This window comes from Ostrea edulis, chromosome 4 (genome assembly GCF_947568905.1).
Source record: "Ostrea edulis chromosome 4, xbOstEdul1.1, whole genome shotgun sequence".
NCBI lineage: Eukaryota > Metazoa > Mollusca > Bivalvia > Ostreida > Ostreidae > Ostrea > Ostrea edulis.
This window is the reverse complement of record NC_079167.1, coordinates 5,842,674-5,867,401: the sequence shown is the minus strand read 5'-3', so window position 1 is coordinate 5,867,401 and position 24,728 is coordinate 5,842,674. Positions and strand designations below refer to the sequence as shown.

The window sequence follows — 24,728 nt, the reverse complement described above, 5'->3', positions numbered from 1 at the left end:
TATTTATCCGGGTTTACAAGTCCTCGCTCCTTGTTTCTTTCTTTTACTAAACTTCCGCTGTGTGGATGAGCATTGAACAGTGATATTTTATTTCAGGGGGATATATTTGTTATTTAGGGGGTATTTTATTATCATACTTGTCCATATAAATCGGACAAAATTCCGACCAAAGAGAAGAAGGATACTAGCGTTCCCGAGGTTTCTGTATTGGTGAGTTGAAATGGAATATTTTGTCCGTCACCATGCCTTGTTTGGGACTCGCTTGGAAGTTCCTATTTCATGGCATATAGTAACAAGATCTTGAGTTACATTATCACATTAACGTTTCTTTGAAAAAGGACCACTTTTGAATTTTTTTAAAAGCAGCTAATCATACAAATATCTTTTGTTTAAAAAAACCATGTGATTTTCACGTGGTGACAACCTTGAACTTTGTGATTTAAAAATGTCGTCATCCCTATGTATAGGTGTATCAATGTGGAATTTGCTCACTGATAATTTTATTTGCAATAGATATAAATGTTGCAACATAAGCACGACCTTAAATTGGAGTTAGAGAAAGTTAATCTTAACAAATTACTGTTACAAACAAGTATATTCAATGGTTTTAAATACCCAAAACCAGGGTTGGGCGGTTAAAACCGCCCCCGGTTTTAACCCGCGGTTTTAACCGTCCCGGTCAATACTCCCTAAGTGGTCAATACTGGTCAATGCTGGTCAAATGAGATTTAAACTGTCCATTTTCCTATTTTTGTATATTTTTTGCAAAGATAAATCACAGGAGTTTGAAAGTTACATTATCACTTTAACGTTTCTTTGAAAAAGGACCACTTTTGAATTTTTTTAAAAGCAGCTAATCATACAAATATCTTTTGTTTAAAAAAACCATGTGATTTTCACGTGGTGACAACCTTGAACTTTGTGATTTAAAAATGTCGTCATCCCTATGTATAGGTGTATCAATGTGGAATTTGCTCACTGATAATTTTATTTGCAATAGATATAAATGTTGCAACATAAGCACGACCTTAAATTGGAGTTAGAGAAAGTTAATCTTAACAAATTACTGTTACAAACAAGTATATTCAATGGTTTTAAATACCCAAAACCAGGGTTGGGCGGTTAAAACCGCCCCCGGTTTTAACCCGCGGTTTTAACCGTCCCGGTCAATACTCCCTAAGTGGTCAATGCTGGTCAAATGAGATTTAAACTGTCCATTTTCCTATTTTTGTATATTTTTTGCAAAGATAAATCACAGGAGTTTGAAATTTTATCAATAAAGTCAATAAAATTCACTTGATTGACCAAGCCATGAGCTATGCGTTAGCATAGCGAACAGGAATGAAACGCCGTTTTGGACAAATCTCGAGTTTCGCTTTGAACCGCCGCGCAATGAATATAACTCGTAAGTATTTATCACTAACAACATTTGCCTACTTAAATTTGCCTCCTAGCCCCTCTCTAATGCTGTCAGTATCCACTTTATTCGATTCCGTGTAAAGATTGACTTTACCGAGGACCCATTGTAATATGTCACATTCACTCCGGGCCTGACATTTTTGTAATCCAATGATTTCCCGCACATGCAACTTTCTACACAATTATCGCCCTTTGTTTTTAAACTCTGAACATAGTTTCTGGCCTCAAAATATGATAATTGATATGACTGATGATTTTATATGTTGTAATTTATTTCATTTGATTAAAAAATATGTGGAAGGATTAATAGCATTTTATTTTATTTTTTTTAACTTTAAATTATAAGGAATACTAAAATGTCAGGCCCGGAGTGAATGTGACGTATTACAATGGGTCCTCGGTAAAGTCAATGTTTACACAGAATCGAATAAAGTGGATACTGACAGCATTAGAGAGGGGCTAGGAGGCAAATTTAAGTAGGCAAATGTTGTTAGTGATAAATACTTACGAGTTATATTCATTGCGCGGCGGTTCAAAGCGAAACTCGAGATTTGTCCAAAACGGCGTTTCATTCCTGTTCGCTATGCTAACGCATAGCTCATGGCTTGGTCAATCAAGTGAATTTTATTGACTTTATTGATAAAATTTCAAACTCCTGTGGATAAATTAAGCCTTTTCATTATGATATATGGATCAATTGGTTATCAATAATTTTCATCAAATAATTAGATGTAATTTCATAAGTTTAATATATTTGGTTTGCTGAAACTGTGACCATAATATCTTCAGAACTATAAAAGAGGGTTACATATAGCATAACTGGACAATAGGATCTGCTTATACATGTACCTGGACAGATTAAGAATAACAAGTAGCTGGACATTAAATAAACACAGTGATTTAATATGAATTGGGTGACAGATGCTGTAGATAAACAATGTGTTGGAATGTACAGAGCAGGAGATGTACCTGAGCACAGGAAACAGTTGACAGGTGTTAATTAGCATACTCTGGGACCAGAGAGGACCAGTGTACATGTTATTGTTATGAAAACATCACCAACACACCCCCTAAAATGTTTATTTAACAGTTAAATGAAGATTTGAAACAATAGGTAGTTCTTGATAAACTAAAGAATTTGAACAGAAATAGAAAACACTTCCCCCATCATACTATCTATGGCTTCAACAAAACATTTTGGAATTTCTATGATATTGTTGAGGACAACAACAAGACCACAGCAAGATGTAAAGACTGCAATGCTGTTGTCAGTGCCAAAGTAATACGGCTACGAAACAGTTTTTAATTTTTACAATAAAATTTTACATCTTCCCCTATTTAATTGAGTCATTTACATTATTTATTTAATATTATGACTTGCAAGTATATTATAAACTGATAGTGCATGTTATGAATTACGGTATTTACCATATTGGCCACTGAAACATTTAAAATAACCAACACAGACTATAATGACCAAACAATTTTCAATCAACCAGTATTGGCCGGTTTTAACCAGTATTGACCACCGGCCCGGTCAATACTCATATTGACCACTTTTTTGCCAACCCTGCCCAAAACAATGTGTGCCCACTTTTATTAGTTTATCTAAAGATTTCGTCAATGATAATGCAAATGGAAAAACTTGGTGGGGAGATTTTAATACACCTTTGAAGACAGTCACACAGTTAGTCAATAATTAAACATCTGATTCATAACTGCATCAGCAATTAATATTTGATAGATAACCCAATATATACTACTTCTTGTATTTAAGGTATTTGTTTTCTGGTATATTCAGGGTTGTTTATCCTTGAGGATCTACATCGAGTTCCCCGAGGGCTTCTGCAGACTTACGCAGAAGTTTGACTTCAACGCAGAACCACCGTGGGATCCCAGCTAGTATCGGTTGAGTGCAGGTGTTTCCTCTGGCCAGGTATAATTAACAGAGTTCTCGGAATGTGTTTGTCCATAGTGCATCCCCAACAAATTCTTAACATGACCGATAGAATTTAGATTTTATCGGTCCAAATAAATGTCCAGCAGATTTTAAATCCAGATATTACTGAATTTCGGAACTGAACATTTTCATTGTCATAAACATTTCATCTGCTATAATGGACAGATCAGGGGTTTTTAAACGTTGAATTTAGGGCCCCATTCCGAATGCAGGGTTTGACCGACCGAGTCTACTAAATGGTGGGTCCAGTCGGGTAAAATGTTGATTTGGTAGTCCGATTGGTCGTGTTGAAAAAATAAACAAGAAACTTTACTTTAAATCACAAGATATTTTACTCTTAACTGAAAAATAACTGTAAAGAGTTTTCGAGCAAATTTGAATCGCGTGATGACATACTCTCTATTTTTAGTTCTAATGAATAAGTCGCATTCGGAAGTGATGTTTTAGGACATCTACTCGATGATGTGTGTAAAGTTATGTTTCCGATAAATAGATATAAATTGAAATCATTTTCATTTTTAAAAAAACAGTTTATTTGAATTAAATACGTGTATTAGAAAGTGTTTTTTGGTGTTGACATGTGTGCAGGAATGTCTCCATTTATATTCTAATACGACTTTTCGTCCTCAAGGAAAGATGTCCCAAGAGAAATAAAAGGGAAAAGGTCGAGAAGAAACAAAGCAGGGCTTATGAAATAGAAATTTAAAAAACCGGTTGAGGTTATTTTATTCTAAATGGACTAAATAATTTTCGTGCCGGGTAGAATTTGAAGAAACAGAAAATGTGTGTCTAGTAAAAATCATTTGAAGTAACCCGACTGGTCTAGTGCTCAAAAAAGTAAATGTCAAACCCTGCAATGCTGAAAATAATATTTAAAAATTCTTAAAGGATGATAAAAAACAAAACTATTCTAAGTCACTGTTTGATTTTTGTTAACAATTTTATTGCATTTAAGCTCGGGATCAGTATTCTTTAAATCTGTCAATGTGACAAAAAATGTAGCATATAAGGTGAACTAAAAATACTATCATCTTAAAGTTAGATTAGATGATAGTAAACATGGTAAAAACAAGAAGTCTTTATTTTTATATTTCAAAACTAAAGAGGGATCTTCAAGTAAAGAATCCATGTTCCCTGACTAGTGAACAGGTGGATAATTTGATAAGAGACTGGGTCTGAATATGCAATTTCCGAGTTGCCCAATAGTTCTTTCTCTTTGTGGAACTCTTACGCATAGTGAGATGCAAAACATACTTTCGTCCACATGCAGTGGGTACAAATGCTTATCGCTGCCTTCATATATTTCCTAAAGGATGATTATCAGACATCAAGCAACCACCCAAACTACTAGGACACATAATTTTAGTAAGTTTATGAGTATCTGATAATGGAATAGCTCAAACAAAAATCGATAATCACCATCTTTCTTTGATTAAAGTATCACTCATGCAGAAAAGGAAATCAAAAATTATTTCATATTTAATTTAATGGCCTTATTCAAACAAATATTATTCTTGATATGGTCAGTCTAATGTATACCAACGGCTGATATAAATAAAATTTACGCTTTCACAACTTTTATCCTTATTTACATAGCTAGTCTATAATATATGTATACATCTTGTACTCACCCAAGTGTTCAACAGAATACTGAACGTACCTCCATCACAGAAGAGCTGATATCTCGGAAGTTGCTTACTGAACGTGGTCATGAGATTGACAAAAGTCTTTTAATAGAATTTCTTAGGGTTTTTCTTCAGAGAATGATAAAGAAAATGAAAACTGTAGACATATTTAATTTCGTTGGGAAAAAATTTGTTGTTTTCGTAGTGAATATTATTTCGTGTGGATTAATATTTGTTGTTTAAGATCTCTTAATTATGCATATCATGCATATACCAAGTATAAACAATGTCTTTTATCTGCAATACCAACTTGCTTAGATACTGTAATGATACACATGCCAATTATGTATCATCTGCTCGATGAAGTGTGCCAATAGTAACATCTATTCAAAAACAAATCATTACTCAATCACTAGGTGATCAATACAGTCTTAGCCAGATTTATTTTTTCACTGCATGCCCTTCAGGCAGGTCTGTGATTTTTTGGGGGACCAAGATGCCACTGATATTTGGCTGTTTCCCCTCACAAAAATTAGCTATTTGTTGCCAATTATATGTATGTTTTTCCCAATTTCAAATCTAGAAAAATTAGGCCATTTTAAACAAAAAGTTACCATATATTGCTGACAAAGAGTAAATACATTTTTATGCCCCCAAGATCGAAGATTGTTTTTGTCCTGTCTGTCATTCTGTAATTCTGTCTGAAACTTTAACCTTGCTAATAACTTTTGAACAGTAAGTGATAGGGCTTTGATATTTCACATGAGTATTCCTTGTGACAAGACCTTTCCGTGGGTACCAACATTTTTGACCCCGTGACCTTGACCTTGGAGTTTGACCTACTTTTTAAAAACTTTAACCTTGCTAATAGCTTTTGAACAATAAGTGATAGAGCTTTGATATATTAATGTGCAGCATAATTTTTTGGATTATTAAACAAATATATTGTCAATCTAAAATGTATATGATATTGTTCTCATTTACATGTCAAAATTCTATGAATTGAGAGTCTTTGAAAATCTCTCCTTTATTGAGTTACTTCTCGTATATATTAGCTTGTCATCATCTACGTATATATTAGCTTGTCATCATCTACGTATATATTAGCTTGTCATCATCTACGTATATATTAGCTTGTCATCATCTACGTATATATTAGCTTGTCATCATCTACGTATATATTAGCTTGTCATCATCTACGTATATATTAGCTTGTCATCATCTACGTATATATTAGCTTGTCATCATCTACGTATATATTAGCTTGTCATCATCTACGTATATATTAGCTTGTCATCATCTACGCTGTTGATTTCACTCCAGCACTAATAGAAATGCAACATGACATGTAAAGATAAACTGTAATGATCTTATGGACCATATTCTGTTGGTATCTGAGTGGTGAAAATGCTAAATTTCAACACAGTAGTGATTTAAATCTCTGATGCATAAAAACTCGCATGTTCTGCACATCACTCGGACGCCATATTTGTTGTTTTGGTGTATGTAAAACCTAAACTGAACTGAAATCCAGAATTTGTAATCAGTGAATCGAATGGTATGAATTGTGGTGCACCGACAGTTTTGGTGCACCGCACAGCCCTATTTTATGCATCTTTACCATTTTAATATACTATGAATGATTTTTCCCAATTTGAGGAAAATGTCGCTAATTTTTCGCAATTCAAAAGGAGGGGTGGTAGTTTGAACAACAACAACCAAAAAAAAAAAAATCACTGCAGGTATATACACTAATTCTACTAGCCTGAACAAATATCACATGGTGATGCCCAGAATTTTATGAAGTAATTTTATTCTTACTTGCCTTTCAATGCCAAGGAAATCTACTTTTTCAAGAGCATCTATTGTCACCATTTATTTTCAATCTGTACCCTTTATTTTTGGCCTAACAGAGCCAAAAGAAGTATGTGCTGCTCACTTCATTGAATGAGTTCCCACATGTGTTTGTTGTTTTATTGTGTTAAACTTAACAGATTGACAGTTTTATAGGTATTAGCCACTAATAATACAATTTACGTACCAGCATTATTTAATACACCAATCACCACTTGTTACATAGATCTCTTTGTCTTTCTGATTATTTGTATAATATCCACTACAACACCATTAACAGGCAACAGTCTTTGACAGAGTTTAATCTAATTTTTGGAATATCAGATATGGATTTAGAATTGGCATTTATGATGTTAAAGAGAGGCTGTAAGAAGTTGACAGAAGTAAAATTCTTTCCATTTTAGATTGTTTGTATAACTTTTGATAATCAAAATGAAGAAATATATTGGAAACAACTCTACTGTTCAAATTATCAACTATGAACGAACCATCAAGAGCCTTGTAGAGGAGAAAGCTGACCTCCATGACCAAGAGGTAACCCTAACTTTGTTTTCTTTTAAACACTGTAGATTAACATGATACTTCAGTTAGCGAGAGGTTCATGATGGGATAGATTTTTAACATCTAACCATGGCTTGTGTAAGGGCATGAACACAGTATTAGAACTCTTACATGTTCTTATAGAAGGAATATATATTTTTGCATGGCTACTTTCAACTGTTGTCCCTAGGGAGGGGAAAAGACTTTGGAAAACTGTTGCCCAAGAATCCATGTAATAAATGTTTTATTACCTAACCTACATTGTAAATTCTTTAATTCATTAATAGTAACAGAAACTTGCAAATAATCAGTATTTCTCTTTATCTAATTTTGTAGCAATATCAAGTTATCAACATCATTTTGCACATATTTCATTTTGTTGTAAAATGGAAATACATTTTACCGATGAAAAAAAAAGTACCAGAAAGTAAAATTTTCATATTTTTCTAAAAAAAAAATAAATGAAATTTATGCCTACTGGTGGACAAGATATTGCTATGACTGGTAAGCAGGTTGACTGTTAACTAGGGAAACTGTTGGAAATGGTTAATTACAACTTATATTGTAGGTTAGGTAATATTGTGAATTAATGAATTGATAGTATTAGTATGTTATATATAAAGTATATGTTTCTATCTCATTCTTAGTTTTAAAGCCATATTATTACTAGAGATAACACGTCTACATTTGTATTTAGTCCTTTGTTTATTTTCAGCAAAAGGAGGATGCATTCTTTATTGGTGACCTCGGGGATATTGTCACTAAGTACCAAGTTTGGAAACAGACACTGCCAAGGGTCATGCCCTTTTATGGTAAGAAATATCTCATACCATCAGCCTGGAATTTCACCTGTATTGGAATTCTTAATGCATTTAATATAAGTTTTTGCAGCTTTCTGAGAGCTCAAGTGAGCTTTCCTGATCACATTCTGTCTGTCTGTCTGTCTGTCCACCTTTGAGATTAAAACATGTTAGACTTTTTCTCCAGAACCACAGGGCTAATTTCAGCCAAACTTGCTTGGGTAAAGTGGATTCAAGTTTGTTCAAACGAAGTGCCATGCCATTTTTGAAGCGATGTAGTGAAAATTTTGTGGTATCTTTTGAAATCTTCTCAAGAACCGCAGAACCAGTTTCAATCAAATTTGACACAAATCATCCTTTGGTAAAGGTGATTAAAGTGTGTTCAAATGAATGGCCATACTCCATCCAAAGGGAAGATAATCAAGAAAAGGCAAAAATAGGGTGGAGTCATGTAGTATACCTCCATAAAAACAACATGGCCATGAATACTCATATTAATATGCAAGCATCCCCAGATAGTGCAGGTTCAAATATGTTCATATTCTTTTCCCAGGGTGGGGCCACATTAGGGGATTAAAATTTTATATGGGAATATATAGGTAAAATCTTTAAAAATCTTCTCAGTTAACAGCAGGACTGTGAATACTCATTGATATGCAAGCATTCCCAGGCAGTGCAGATATAAGTTTGTTAAAATTATAACCCACGGGGGGTAGGATGGGACAACAACAGAGGATCAAAGTTTTATACAGGAATACATAGAGAAACATCTTTAAAAACTGAAACTTGAACCTTGCATATAATTTTTGAATAGGGTCTCATATTTCATACATGTGCATTAATTGACATGGAAACTTTTAACCTTGTGACCTTGACCTTAAAGTTTGATCTACCTTTTTAAGAAAACCTACCTATTCAATATCTCCTGAACTACTTGAGGTAGGGCTTTCACATAGATTCATATAGATTTCTTATGGCAAGACCTTTCATTTCATACCATGCTCTTTGACCTTGACCTTTAGAACAAATAAGGTCATGTTATTCATATTGGTATTGAGGCATCCCTATGTTATGTGAATTAAGTTCAGTATACTTATGTCATGACCCTTAGAGGCTAGGTTGGGGCCACTATATGGGGACAATTTTTCATGGGAATTGAGATTAAAAAATTTTGTTTTAAAAAAGTGAAAACAGTTGAATTACAGTAGGGCCAAGGGGATTCATGTGAGCAGTGTGCCTCATGGGCCTCTTGTATAAATTTTTATGTTTGTTCATGAAAGTGAAACAATTGATGTTTTGTATTGAATTATTAGATTTAATGTGTAATTTTAGCTGTGAAGTGCAATGATGACTATGCTGTACTGAAGCTGTTGGCAGATATGGGCACTAATTTTGACTGTGCAAGCAAGGTCAGTAATTGATAATTTGTTATTATTTTTGTTTTATTATATTTAGTTATGGTATTCATTGTATACAGATAAGAAAGATAACTTTAAGGTTTAGTCTTGACTTGAAGTATGACTATAGGGATGCAGATAAGCACTCTCCAAAATGACGAGAAAATTTCTGTGTGTCCCTAAAAAAAATTATTCTGATCGCCCACTTGGCATTCGTAAAATTTCCCTCATCTTAGTTCCTAGGTAATTTAGTTGAAGTAAATCAGGTACTGCTGTTTACTATTTTGAACTTTAGGACTAGACTATTATGCATGTGATAATTATAACCTTCGCCTTCTGTATCCAACAAGGTGCAAATTTTGACAATAGTTTTTCATTAGGGTTATTTATCTTTTGGTTGTTGAATTTCTTCATTGCAAATACATGTACATTTTATGACAAACAGATAAACTTTTAAGATTGGCTTTCAACAACATTTCTGAACTTTAAAATTTCTTTTAAACATGATAGATATACGGAACCATGAAATTAAATTTATAGGAAGCATGAGAAGTGTCTACGGCTCAGAATGTCATTATAATTATTGTACACTGGTTAGTTCAAAGCATAAGTTGGTGGTATCTAGGGGATATTATATTAATTTACAGAACATATTTCTTTTATTGATGTAAAATGTGAAATTGAATTAAAATGTCAATTTGGATGTGACTAATTGTTTTCAATGTGGGCATCCAAGATTTTAGACTTGGGGGCTTACTTGGCGAATTTTCATCTCTGGACTACACGTAATACCGAACAATGAATGTCCTGTACATATGCATATAATTTTAAATTAAACATTTTATATACATCAATGGAATATTTCTTGAAATCTGTACAGGTGGAAATTATGAAAGTTCTGGATTTGGGAGTTGATCCGTCCAGAATCATCTATGCCAATCCATGCAAGCAGAATTCTTATATCAAGTATGCTGCCAAGAAACATGTGGACATGATGACTTTTGACAATGAGGATGAGCTCCATAAAGTCAAGGCCTGGTTCCCAGAGGCTAGGCAAGTTTAAAGACAAACTATTAAGCTAAACCTGTTTTTTTTAGTGACACCATAATTAAGAGTACAATTATAAGTTTGTAAAATATTCGAGAACAGCTGGTAATGCATTTGATATTTACTGCAGCCATGTGTGACTTGTGCATGGGTTCACAATATAAGGTTTTCTATGGTTAGAGGTTAAAATCTGATTTCTATCAAGACTTTCCTCTTTGTACCCTTTAGGCTGGTTCTGCGAATTCTCCCTCCCTCCAACTTCAAGGTTCAGTGCGAGCTAGGGAACAAATATGGATGTCATCCAGACAAAGCGTGGTCTTTGCTGGAGGTGGCTCGCAACCTAGAGCTTAATGTCATGGGAGTCAGGTGAGTGCAGTTTTGTCTCATTCATAAGACAATGTTGTATAATGCATGTAAAATAACACACTGAGGAAAAGTATGCAACCAGCTTGTTTATATTTTTATTGATTTTTTAATTGGATTTGTTAATATGTGTACAGTGCATTGGTGTGAGCACAGCCATTGTATACTTTCATGTATAGGTTTATGCTTAATAGGCATGTAGAATCAGATAATTCCAAAGTTATCTGGATGTGTACAAACAGCTGTCAAAACATCTTGCAACACAACACTAGACATTTGATGCGCCATTTATTGAACACAGAAAATATTACATAGTTGATGTAGACAGTGCTTATGCTTTTACGCTGGAAATGAAAAGTTGATAACTGGAATATTTCACGTTTTAACATCACAGTCTGTAGCAGCTTGAATACACTTGGATATTTAGATTTATTTAACAGTTGTAATTCCATAATGTTATCTGTGTGTTAAGAAAGTCTAAATGCAAAATTCTTCAATGGTAGTCAATGGAAAAATTTTGGTACGAGTTATGCTGATGTGTTACGGTGACGTCTTCCATAAGTGACTCGAACTAAAGAAAATGAGGGTAAACGATGTAGCCCAAACTTTGTATTTTGAACCAATTATCTCTTATACAAATGTTACCATTAGAGCTATCTTTGCGAGCATCCCTTTGGGCTGCTTGCTGCACTTGGTACTATTGACAGAGATTCATACATCAAAATATGGTGTTTCAGTTTCCATGTGGGCAGTGGATGTGAGGAGGCTGAAGCTTTTGCTGTTGCCATACAACAGGCACGTACTGTCTTTGACCTTGCCCTTGCCATGGGATTCAACATGACCTTGCTTGACATTGGAGGAGGATTTCCAGGCCAACAGTCTTCACCAATTCCATTCAGTGCAGTATGTATTATTGAGTTTTACATGTAGATGAGGATGGCTCTTGAAATAGCCGCTGAAAAGTTGTTAATTTTTCAATGTTGTCCAATCTCAACAATGGTAGTTGAGGATGGTGAATAAAATGGTGAACTCGAAATTTTGAAAATGGTCAACATTTTCAAAATGACTGTCCAAAAATGTGTCAGAACTCTGAATAAAACTTTAATGTATAGGAGAACCCCTGCCCAAATTTTTTTTAGCAATTTCTGAAAGTGCTTTGATATTTTATAATAGGTGTTTAAAACTTGTAATTTCCAGTTGGTTTGATATGTAAAATTTGATGTCTCCCTTAACTTAAAGCTTGTTTCTTCTTTGTTACACATTCTACACTTGTGCTGAAAGGGTTTCCTTTCATTATAAGGGATCTCAGGGGAATTTAAAACTATCAGGGCTTTGCAAGAGGAGTGTACCATATATACTCGCCTTTAAGTCTGTTAGATTATAAGTCGGTTGTATAGTTTTTAGGTTATTTTGGAGGGAATTGCCATTTACCTGTTTATAATTTTATCTAACTTTTTTCAAGAATCGGTTGACAATTTCAAATCGATGCTCTAATGTTTTTACCTGTTTTTCAAATAATATTTCAAGAAATGTGTCGATATTTGACTTTTTTTCCACAACAAATCAATTTCATACCAATACTATTTTGTATTTACCTGTGTTCCAATAATATTTTTGGATATGACATCGATATTTAACTTTTCATACTCAACAAATTAAACAGTTACTATTTTGTTTATTTTGTCCATGTTTTTGTTGTTTAAAGAATACTAGGCTATACATTACGCCGTCCAGAAAAATACTTATCTTCTTAGGACACTCCTTTAAGTCGGACATAGAGTTTTGTACCAAAATTTAACTCCCAAAAATCCAACCTCTAGGCAAGTATATACAGTAAACAGTATGCAGTTTGTTTATTTTGCAGAAAGTGGACTTCAAAGCAATTTTCCCTATGGAGTAGGGAATTATTTGGTGTTCATTTGGGAGACTTTGATTACAATTATTAGTTGTTGATTTACAGATTGCAAGTGTTATCAATGAGGCCTTAGATCAGCACTTCCCAGCTTCTTCCGGAGTGGAGATCATTGCTGAACCTGGGAGATACTTTGTAGCTTCTGCCTTCACTCTCACTGTCAACATTATTGCCAAGAGAGTGGTGACCAATGAAAAGACCATTGGTGAGATTTTAAAAATTAGCAAGGGGCAAGTAATGAGTTAAGAAACAATATTGACCTGAAAATTAAGCACAAAAAGCAGAGAGGTCTTGTGAATACCATATTCTTTGGTGATAAAATGTAAATCTAGACATCAAAGCAGGAGTTCATGTCTTTCTCGTGAGACACAGACCCATTCACTAGGTAGACAACTGATTATGAATATGAACTGATAATCTGGAATAGTGACATTCAGATGACCTTTGTAGATGATGCCCCCCAGGACACCCAAGGACCCGTCATGATGTACTATGTAAACGATGGAGTCTATGGCTCTTTCAATTGCCTATTGTTTGACCATGCTAAGGTGGAAGTCAGCACTCTTCAGGTAGTAACAACAGCTGATAGAAAGGATGATCTTTCTCTACAATTCACTGTCAGTGATAATACCCGTACATTTACTTGCATCTATGTACACTTCCTACTTCATATAGTACATTTCATAAAGGATATTACTACTATTAAGGACAAATGTGTAGAATATGCTGAACAAAACCTTTAGAAATGAAAGTTGTAATTGGCTGTTTACCAGTAATCTTATGTTATCCTAATACTCTTGACATGATCCACAATATAATGAGATTAATGCAAAATACAATACACACGAAACCTGATATAAAGCTGTTTTAATGATACACACGAAACCTGATATAAAGCTGTTTTAATGATACACACAAAACCTGATATAAAGCTGTTTTAATGATACACACAAACCTGATATAAAGCTGTTTTAATGATACACACAAACCTGATATAAAGCTGTTTTAATGATACACACAAAACCTGATATAAAGCTGTTTTAATGATACACACAAACCTGATATAAAGCTGTTTTAATGATACACACAAACCTGATATAAAGCTGTTTTAATGATACACACAAACCCGATATAAAGCTGTTTTAATGATACACACAAACCTGATATAAAGCTGTTTTAATGATACACACAAAACCTGATATAAAGCTGTTTTAATGATACTCACAAAACCTGATATAAAGCTGTTTTAATGATACACACAAACCTGATATAAAGCTGTTTTAATGATACTCACAAAACCTGATATAAAGCTGTTTTAATGTTTAATGATACATACACAAACCCGATATAAAGCTGTTTTAATGATACACACAAACCTGATATAAAGCTGTTTTAATGATACACACGAAACCCGATATAAAGCTGTTTTAATGATACACACAAACCTGATATAAAGCTGTTTTAATGATACACACAAAACCCGATATAAAGCTGTTTTAATGATACACAAAACCCGATATAAAGCTGTTTTAATGATACACACAAAACCTGATATAAAGCTGTTTTAATGATACACACAAAACCTGATATAAAGCTGTTTTAATGATACACACAAAACCTGATATAAAGCTGTTTTAATGATACTCACAAAACCTGATATAAAGCTGTTTTAACACAAAACCTGATATAAAGCTGTTTTAATGATACACACACAACCTGATATAAAGCTGTTTTAATGATACACACAAACCTGATATAAAGCTGTTTTAATGATACACACAAACCTGATATAAAGCTGTTTTAATGATACTCACAAAACCTGATATAAAGCTGTTTTAATGATACACACAAAACCTGATATAAAGCTGTTTTAATGATACTCACAAAACCTGATATAAAGCTGTTTTAATGATACTCACAAAACCTGATATAAAGCTGTTTTAATGATACACACAAACCTGATATAAAGCTGTTTTAATGATACTCACAAAACCTGACATATAGCTGTTTTAATGTTTAATGATACACACACAAACCCGATATAAAGCTGTTTTAATGATACACACAAACCTGATATAAAGCTGTTTTAATGATACACACAAAACCTGATATAAAGCTGTTTTAATGATACACACAAACCTGATATAAAGCTGTTTTAATGATACTCACAAAACCTGATATAAAGCTGTTTTAATGTTTAATGATACACACACAAACCCGATATAAAGCTGTTTTAATGATACACACAAACCCGATATAAAGCTGTTTTAATGATACACACAAAACCCGATATAAAACTGTTTTAATGATACACACAAACCCGATATAAAGCTGTTTTAATGATACACACAAAACCTGATATAAAGCTGTTTTAATGATACACACACAACCTGATATAAAGCTGTTTTAATGATACACACAAACCTGATATAAAGCTGTTTTAATGATACACACAAAACCCGATATAAAGCTGTTTTAATGATACACAAAACCCGATATAAAGCTGTTTTAATGATACACACAAAACCTGATATAAAGCTGTTTTAATGATACACACAAAACCTGATATAAAGCTGTTTTAATGATACACACAAAACCTGATATAAAGCTGTTTTAATGATACTCACAAAACCTGATATAAAGCTGTTTTAACACAAAACCTGATATAAAGCTGTTTTAATGATACACACACAACCTGATATAAAGCTGTTTTAATGATACACACAAACCTGATATAAAGCTGTTTTAATGATACACACAAACCTGATATAAAGCTGTTTTAATGATACTCACAAAACCTGATATAAAGCTGTTTTAATGATACACACAAAACCTGATATAAAGCTGTTTTAATGATACTCACAAAACCTGATATAAAGCTGTTTTAATGATACTCACAAAACCTGATATAAAGCTGTTTTAATGATACACACAAACCTGATATAAAGCTGTTTTAATGATACTCACAAAACCTGACATATAGCTGTTTTAATGTTTAATGATACACACACAAACCCGATATAAAGCTGTTTTAATGATACACACAAACCTGATATAAAGCTGTTTTAATGATACACACAAAACCTGATATAAAGCTGTTTTAATGATACACACAAACCTGATATAAAGCTGTTTTAATGATACTCACAAAACCTGATATAAAGCTGTTTTAATGTTTAATGATACACACACAAACCCGATATAAAGCTGTTTTAATGATACACACAAACCCGATATAAAGCTGTTTTAATGATACACACAAAACCCGATATAAAACTGTTTTAATGATACACACAAACCCGATATAAAGCTGTTTTAATGATACACACAAAACCTGATATAAAGCTGTTTTAATGATACACACACAACCTGATATAAAGCTGTTTTAATGATACTCACAAAACCCGATATAAAGCTGTTTTAATGATACACACAAAACCTGATAAGCAATCTTCACGATGCAAGCAAATATAGATAGGGTGCATTTATACAGGCATGCGTGTTTTTTTTATCTTTACAGAATTATGTAATACAAAATAATCTACAAGTAGGTATGAGCATTTAGAAATACGATGTATTTTATCTCCCAAAAATGAATTCAATCATATATTAATCATTTACACTACATAAAATGTTTTACTAGTAATTAAATAAAAGCAAGGACATTGACATTTATAGGAGTCTATGTTCTCATGATTACATATTGTACAATTAAGGGATTAAAGTTACAGAGCAAAAATTGTGGGATCCAACCTATCTATCCTAAACAAACATATTAGTTGGACATTACAACATTTATGTATGTCCATTTTCACTATCAAAGTTTGTGTAAAAAGACTTGTGTACTATTGTTAGAATTTTTAAAAGATAATACATTTTTAAAGGCCTGGTTTGTGAACTTAAACATTTTATACATGGGGGTGCTTTTTGAATACAGCTTGAATTGGATTAGAATGAAACCTTGACAGAAATGTTGAGAATCAAGTGTATAAATGTGCAAGATACCACATGTTTTAGGATGAAATCAATTTTTGTTATTTCCCATACTGTACCGTGGACATTGTTATTATGATGTACAGGGTTTTATATCGGATTATTGTGAAATTTTACAGAAATATTTATAAGGGTCTAGTAAGTATACGGAAGTGGAATGGGGTTGTAATTGTATGTATTATATGTGTAAAATACATGTACAAACACTTGGTCAGAAATTCGATTTTGCATGTACATGTGTTTTGAAAGTTAAAAAAAGAACTTAAAATGTTTTGCATACATATACATGTATTTACTACTTAGTGCATGTGTTTTTATATTGAATTTACATGTAATAGGTTGATAGATATGCTATCGGATCATTTTGATATCTAATATTATGCAGAATACTGTATACAGGGTTATTATCACCCTGTGTTATTTTCACCTTTCTACACCTGCAGACAGTTTTGCCCCATTTTAAATTCACCCAGACATAGTTGTGTTAAAAGAGAGATTTAAGAGAAAACAGTTTCGCCCACTCTTAAATTCGCTCAGTGACAACGAGAGTGAAAGAAACAAAAATAAAATGGGGGTGAATATTTCCCTGTATACAGAACATAAACAAGCACTGAATAATCAAAAGCAAATTGCCTCAGTCATTAGCATTCAAATACGAGAGAATATATGGAGATCATTTGTTGTCACAAAATATACGTCTGTTCTTCAAGGGTATCAACCATGTATACTGTATTACTGTCTGAATCAAATAATATATTTCAATATAAATGCAATGTTATGATAAACAGGAAGCCTGGTATGATACATGTGATAGGACACATCCATGATACTACAATATACTTATTGTTGAATTCAGATATTGTCTAATTCAAACAAAATAAAAACTGGACATCAACACCTTAGGTTAAAATTGTGGAATTCAATAGGGTCTGGATCTAAAGTTATAAACTTTCAAGAAATAAACAGATCACTAACACATCATGAGAATGCATGAGTAAATTTATTTGGTTGACCATTTTCGACCATGGACCGGTTGTCATCAGAACAATGATATTTGAAATATGTCTATAAAAATAAACAATGCAGCTGATGTTGCCATTCACAATAAAAAATGCTGAAGGTTTGTACATATTGCAGATTTAATTAACAACTTAATAATTATTATAAGATGTGATTAATTTGTATTAATATCCTTCAGAATAATAGAGTCAATTTCATTGGTTGAGGGCTGGTCATGTGAAGGGAGACAATTTGTGATATCTCCCTCATTGTTTTGAAATACGTTACGAAATGTTTACACTTGACGTGTTTTTGCGTCATTCTATTGTGACGTCACAATCAAAAGCTTTCACTCATTTAACTTTCTCAAAAATTAGTTTTTTGTTTTCTTTGATAATAAATGAGTGTAAAACAAAATACTGCATGTGTACAATTCAGGGTAACATTGATTTCACCCCTCGAAAACCATTGAAAATTTTCAGCAGAAAAAGTTGGTAGGTGTTTGTCGACGTTTTGAATTTAAAAAAAAATTAATATGGTACAAGTCAATAAATGTTTGCTATTTATTTTGATGTTCAGATTCTTTAGGATAATAAAACTATAATGGACTGTTTAGCAGGGAGATATCACAAATTATCAGCATAGGCGCCCTGGGGTGATAACCCTAAGACCTGATTATTTGTGTTGTCTCCCTGCTAAACAGTCCATAATTGTAATATGTCTATGTTATAGAACACTTACAGTTTATGGAATTTGTCGACACTTATAATTCATGGAATTTATGGACTATTTGATGCATCACATAATATAAATCTCATTTACGTTGATAACTTGAGAAACGATACAAGTTAATCACATGTTGTATAAATTAACATTATTAAGCTAATCTGCAATATGTACAAACCTTCCACATCTTTTTTACTGTTTATTTCAATAGACATATTTTGTGGTTCATTATTCTGATGAAGATTGCCCCAAGGCTGAAACCAACCATTAGACAACTAAATAAATTTACTCATGCATTCTCATGATGTGTTGGTAATCTGTTTAATTCTTCAAGTTTATTGTTGAATTGTCCAGAATAACATTGCAGATACTGTAACATGATAGCATTACATAGTAAGCAGATCAGAATTTAGATCAATTGTTCCATTGAAATATGAATTTATTGTTAATAGGTAAATGAATCCGAGCAGTGTTACAGCAGCAGTGTTTGGGGACCAACATGTGACGGTCTAGACTGTATCCTAGAGGATTGCCCCCTCCCAGAACTCCGTGTAGGGCACTGGCTGTTCTTCAGGGACATGGGGGCCTACACCATGTCAGCAGCTTCAACCTTCAATGGCATGCCTCCACCCCAAAAGTACTACTTTTGTGAACAAACTATGTGGTAAGTGCAAAGAAGAGTCAGATTGAGATGTCTCTCAAGTATTGCATTGAAGGAAACCACGAGTATAGATGGAAAATAGCACTTTATTTGAGAAACTTCATGCTTGCTTTAAGTTAGTCCTCATCATAAACCACGCCTGTTGTTTCCGTTCACACTACAACACAGCTTTGTTTGTATGATTAAAAGAGCCCTTTATATGAATATTCATGTTTATACATTAACCAATCGGGGAGCTTCCATGATTTATTTTAGATGAAAAAATAGCACTTGAAAATCATCGCGTGGCTAGTAGCTGAATAATCCAAGGATTGATGATTGGGAAAACTAACACTATACTATTGATACAGACTTTGCAAGCATAGCCTCTGTTGCAGTGCTTCCCAAGGTCTTCTGGTACTCACTGGACATTTGGTCCAGTAATGGTCGAGTTATTACTGGACCAAATCACATTTTACCAGACCAAAATTTTATCTGCAAATTAATCCCCTATTGTGGCCCCACCTTACCCTTGGGGCCATGGTTTTGACAAACTTGAATTTACTCTATATCAGGAAGCATGCAAATTTGAACTTTCTTGCCCAGTGGTTCTTGAGAAGATTTTTAAAGATGTCCCCTATATATTCCCATGTTAACCTTTGATCCCCTATTGTCGCCCTACCTTACCCCTGGGGGCCATGATTTTAACAAAATGTTAGGAAGCTTTCATGTAAATTTGACCAGAATGGCATCGGCGACGTACTTTATTAGCCCAAGCATTTCACTTCAGATTCGTCATTGGAGTAAACTTTTCCAACCCATGTTCAACACCAGTGTTATGAAATATATGTTTTTTTAAAACTCGAGCAATTCGCGTAACTCAAATCAAACATGTCCGTGTTGTTTAAGTACTTCTTGTCAGTTTAAACGCTTTATTTACTTGTTATTTATTACCTAATTCAAACGCTTCAAAGACGTCAGTAATTTCACGGGATATTGCTCAATTGTATTATCACCCTCTCGGGGGGAATTGAAGATGATTACAAGTTTGATAAATATTTGAGTTAAACTTAAACAGGTTTTCTGTTTGCATTGACTAAAAAACAGAGTAAATTTGGGACATGCTGCTAAAAATTGAAAATTTATCTGATCATGTATTTCATTGGGGAAAAAAATCATCGGACACTTGGTCCGGCCAACAACTGATATTGATCGGACCAAAACAAAAATTACTGGACAATGTCCGACGGACCTTCGGAATCACTGCTGTTGTTGAGGCAGAAGTCATTTTATATATACTTGACTTAATGTTTCTAAAAGAGTGATCTTAAGCTATTTTGTCTGTTATTATTTTTAAATAACCACTACACATTTTACCTGTGGCACGGTGCAGATAAACACTACACATTTTACCTGTGGCACTGTGCAGCCGTTAAGATATGGAAATCTGTTATTTTAAAGGTGACTGTGTTAAATTGATCAATAAATGATTGTGTCATTTCATAAATACTCATTAAAACTTTGTATATGGACATATTGTGTACATGTGCATATTCACAAGAAATTCTGATTTGATTTATTTTTTTCCTGAAAGTTGTGCCCCTTTTGAACATAGATATTTGGCCAAAATATACTATTTAGTGCAATTTGTGTGAAACCAGTTTTCATGCCATACATGTGTATGTAATTAAGATATTTCTGTTTTAACATTTTACACAATTTATATTTGTAAACAATAGTACTCGAGTAGTGTCATCTAGTTACATGTGTGAAAAAAGTACAGGATAGCACAGAGGCATAGGAATTTGTTATATTTTTTGGCATAGTATTGCCATTCATTAATGTGTAGCATTGTCATTCATTGTGGGGCGTGGGATATTTTTCTTATCATTTAATTTCACTTGTAAAATGCAATTTGATTGGTTCATTTCCAAGGAATGATGTCGCAATGTGCTTGGCTCTTCTGTTTTCATTTGTTACTACGACATTATTGCACCACATCATATAAAATCCCATGTTTTCTTATTGATTGAGTTATATTGAATGCGTTTAACTAAATTCAGTCTTCAAAATTTAAGATATAAAGTAAGTTGGGAGAGTTTAGGGTTGTTTTTTTTTTTATAAACCACTTTGCTTTCATTCCTTAAATATAGCTTAACAGTCAATATCTTCAATGCATATAAATATGTGAAAATTTCAAAGAACTATAAAACTCAAATTTACTCTGAACATTTCAACCATAAGGAGATTTGGCAGAGAAATATGAGATAAACAGAAAAATTCCCAAAATTCATGGCTTAGTGAATCTCTAATTCACTCGACTTTAAGAGTCTTATCACTATGACATCACAATGTACCCAACAGCTCTGTCACAGCTTACACAGTTTGATAGGACATGATGTCATAGCTATGAATGGGATGGCAGCCACTGTTATGACTGATAGTTTCATTAGTGTCCTTAAGATAATGTTTCATCTAATATGCTTTGGAGCAAAAATTCATTGTCATGGTTTTTTTCTTTCATTTTTTTTTTCTTTTCTATTATTTTTTTGTTTGTTTTTTATTTGATTAGATAAGGAAGGAAAGCAGGGTTTATTGTCATGTGTAATTGGCTATATCATTGTCAGAACAACAAAATCTGAAAAACTACTTATATTGAAAGGACATCCATTTCTGATTATAGTCTGTGTGAATTTCAGATAGAATTAGCCAATTTATCTGTCTGATTTCCAGGGAAAGTAACTCTTCCATGCCCATAAACTTCCTTCTATGACCTGAAATGTCACATGATCTGGATATTTGTTTAGTTCACCCGAGTCACTCAGGTGACCTATCAATATTGGTCGGCATCCACTGTCGAGCATAAACAATTGAACACTTTTTAACTTCTTGAAAACTACGCTTTCAATTCTTTTCAAATTTGGGAAGAACCATCTTTAAGACAAAGGGCATAAAATATAGATTTCAGGAATCCTGCACCCCTAGGGGTCTTAGTGCTAGGGTAAATTTTTAGAAAACTGCACTTCTAAAGAAAAACTGAATGCCTAGTCATGTAGAACAGGAAGGCCTCAACCAAAATTGTAAATTTTATGATTCCCAAGACAGAGATTCTGACTCCAAGGTGGGGTGTAAAACATTTGAATAACGTATTCTTTAATGCTACTGATACTGAATGGAAGCTTAATGGATATTTAGAAGAACAGGTTGCCTCATACTAAAATTGTAAATTTCATGACCCCAGGGATAGGGGTTTAGGTTCTAGGGTGGGACAAAATTATCATAGTGATTATTGTCTTTATTATTTGGAGGACTTCTTCGTTTAAGTTTTGCTGATAGTGTATGAAAACTAAATGCATATAAAGAAAAAGCAGAAAGGGATTTACCAAAATTGTGAATTTCACAACCCCAGGGTTCTGACTTTGGATGTTTAGTGATGAAACGATTGTCGCCGATGATCGATTGTCGGTCGTTCAGAGACCTACGATGCTACTAATCGATTACCAAATAAAAGTCGCCGACATCGTTGACCAAACAAAATCCGGAAATCACTTCAACTTTGTTCAAATTTTATTTTCTATTTGTCAAACCCGATCAAAAATAAGCAAACAAAATGGCGGGAGATATGAAGGACGGTAACAACAATGACATTCAACAGTCAAATAAAGGAGCCTATCTCTGATATCTTTGATACATTGAGATTATAGATAAATTCCATCACTTGATATATTGGAATCCTGATTTACTTACCTGTGAACAAATGAAACAAAAAAGAATTTGAGGGGAAAACACTTAAATGCCAATTCCGATTATAATCGATTACTTGTGTCCGATTATTGTCGATAATCGATTATGGTTTTTGGTCCGATTGCCCATCACTAACGATGTTAAAAGATATAAAATTCTGTAAAATCTTTTATCAGTATTGTCATTTTTTGGGAGCATTAATATATTCTGTAAAATCTTTCTTCAGTATTGCCATTTTTAGGGAGCATTTATGGTTTTTTTTACACATTTCGTTTTATATTGCTGCTGAATTTTATGGATTAGCTTATCTGTTAAACATAACTCATCTTCATGCTACTGTGCTCAGGTGACCAATAAGGCCTGTGGGCCTCTTGTTTAATCAAGGCTCCCTATTATTTCACCAAGTATGAGAAAAAAATCATTCACAAATATTGTTTTCATACCACTCAGCAGAGTTCTTGAAATTTCTTTTGAAATGTCAGACATTTGGTCTGACACTGTTAGAAATAGTGTCAGCCCAAACAAAATTTTGTCAGTCCAGATAAAAATGCATCGCTTTTGAGGTTTTCATATATTTTATTTACTACATGTGTAATTGTATTCAATCTCCATCGCAGCTATAAGTTTATAAATCATCTTTTCATACCCTTTCTCATCTTCCTTATACTCTGAATGAATCTTCCTCACTTTCACTATCTGAGTGACTTTCTTGCTCTATTTCTCTCTCACCCTCCACTTCTCTCTCATCCTCCATTTTTCTCTCTATCCTGTATATTCCTCTCAACTTCTTTCTCATCTTCCTTTGCAATCGTAGCTACTTTTTCTCTCACTTAAGCCCGAGTGTAGTTGGTCTTTCGTCAGTTTCGACTTAGAGCAGATTGTGTCATCAAACAGTAGGTAAAAACGCTACAAACAAAAGCCATTGTCTCCCAGATTGCCAGGCGGAGATACAATCGGGTTCTCTTCTCCTCGTAGTTCCTCACAACTGATTCCTTATGTTCACGTTTCAATGTGTTGCCGGATTTAGCATCGGTTTGAAAATTTTTGGGCCACATGGCCACCATTTTCCCCGGTAAAAAACGGACTTCGATCCCGATCTTATATCGGCCATCAGGACCGACAATTAAGTAACTCGTGTCGGACATTTACTACTTTTATCGGATAATCCGACATTACCGACACTTTTCAAGAACTCTGGTGCCACTGTCCTGTGTATGCTTAGTAATATCAAGTATTCCGAAACATTTTAATTTGTGTTGACAGGAATGTGGTGTATCCTGAAAGAGTCAAGAAGAGCACCTACATCAAGAAGATTCCCCCCATGATGACTGGTCATATGCTGGATGAAGCCCTTGATTTCTCCGAAGATATCTTTGGGACTTCTCCAGCAGCTGAGGCTTTGGTTGGATCACCATTTGGCTTTTAAAGATGGAAGAACTTGACATTTTCAAACTGATATGTCTTTAAGATTGATTATCAAGAGTTATTCTCTCAATGGAAACACCTGCACTTAATCAAAAAACTGGTCGGAAATTGGAGGCTGAGTCAATTGTATCTGTTTCATTTGTGAAGTGAGAAAGACACAGAATGATATCGGTTTCCTCTAGTCAAAGTAAATCATCAGAAAATTGTTGACTTTTGTTTCTTTGAATTTTTACAAGTATCAGTATTTCAGGCCACATGAGTCACCTGTGATGATAGAGAATGGA

The 24,728-nt window shown here is 33.6% G+C and overlaps 1 protein-coding gene across 1 annotated transcript; it reads left to right on the top strand.

Moving 5' to 3' along the window:
• LOC125668758 (ornithine decarboxylase-like) lies at positions 1-24,652 on the top strand. Its single transcript, XM_048903145.2, has 12 exons — positions 1-210; positions 3,221-3,355; positions 7,263-7,392; positions 8,114-8,210; positions 9,531-9,607; positions 10,476-10,648; positions 10,871-11,008; positions 11,743-11,908; positions 12,966-13,122; positions 13,368-13,486; positions 19,088-19,299; positions 24,283-24,652. The coding sequence occupies exons 3-12, from the start codon at positions 7,291-7,293 to the stop codon at positions 24,443-24,445; spliced, it is 1,404 nt and encodes a 467-aa protein (XP_048759102.1). The 5' UTR covers positions 1-210; positions 3,221-3,355; positions 7,263-7,290; the 3' UTR covers positions 24,446-24,652.
• The last annotated feature ends 76 nt before the right edge of the window (positions 24,653-24,728 follow it).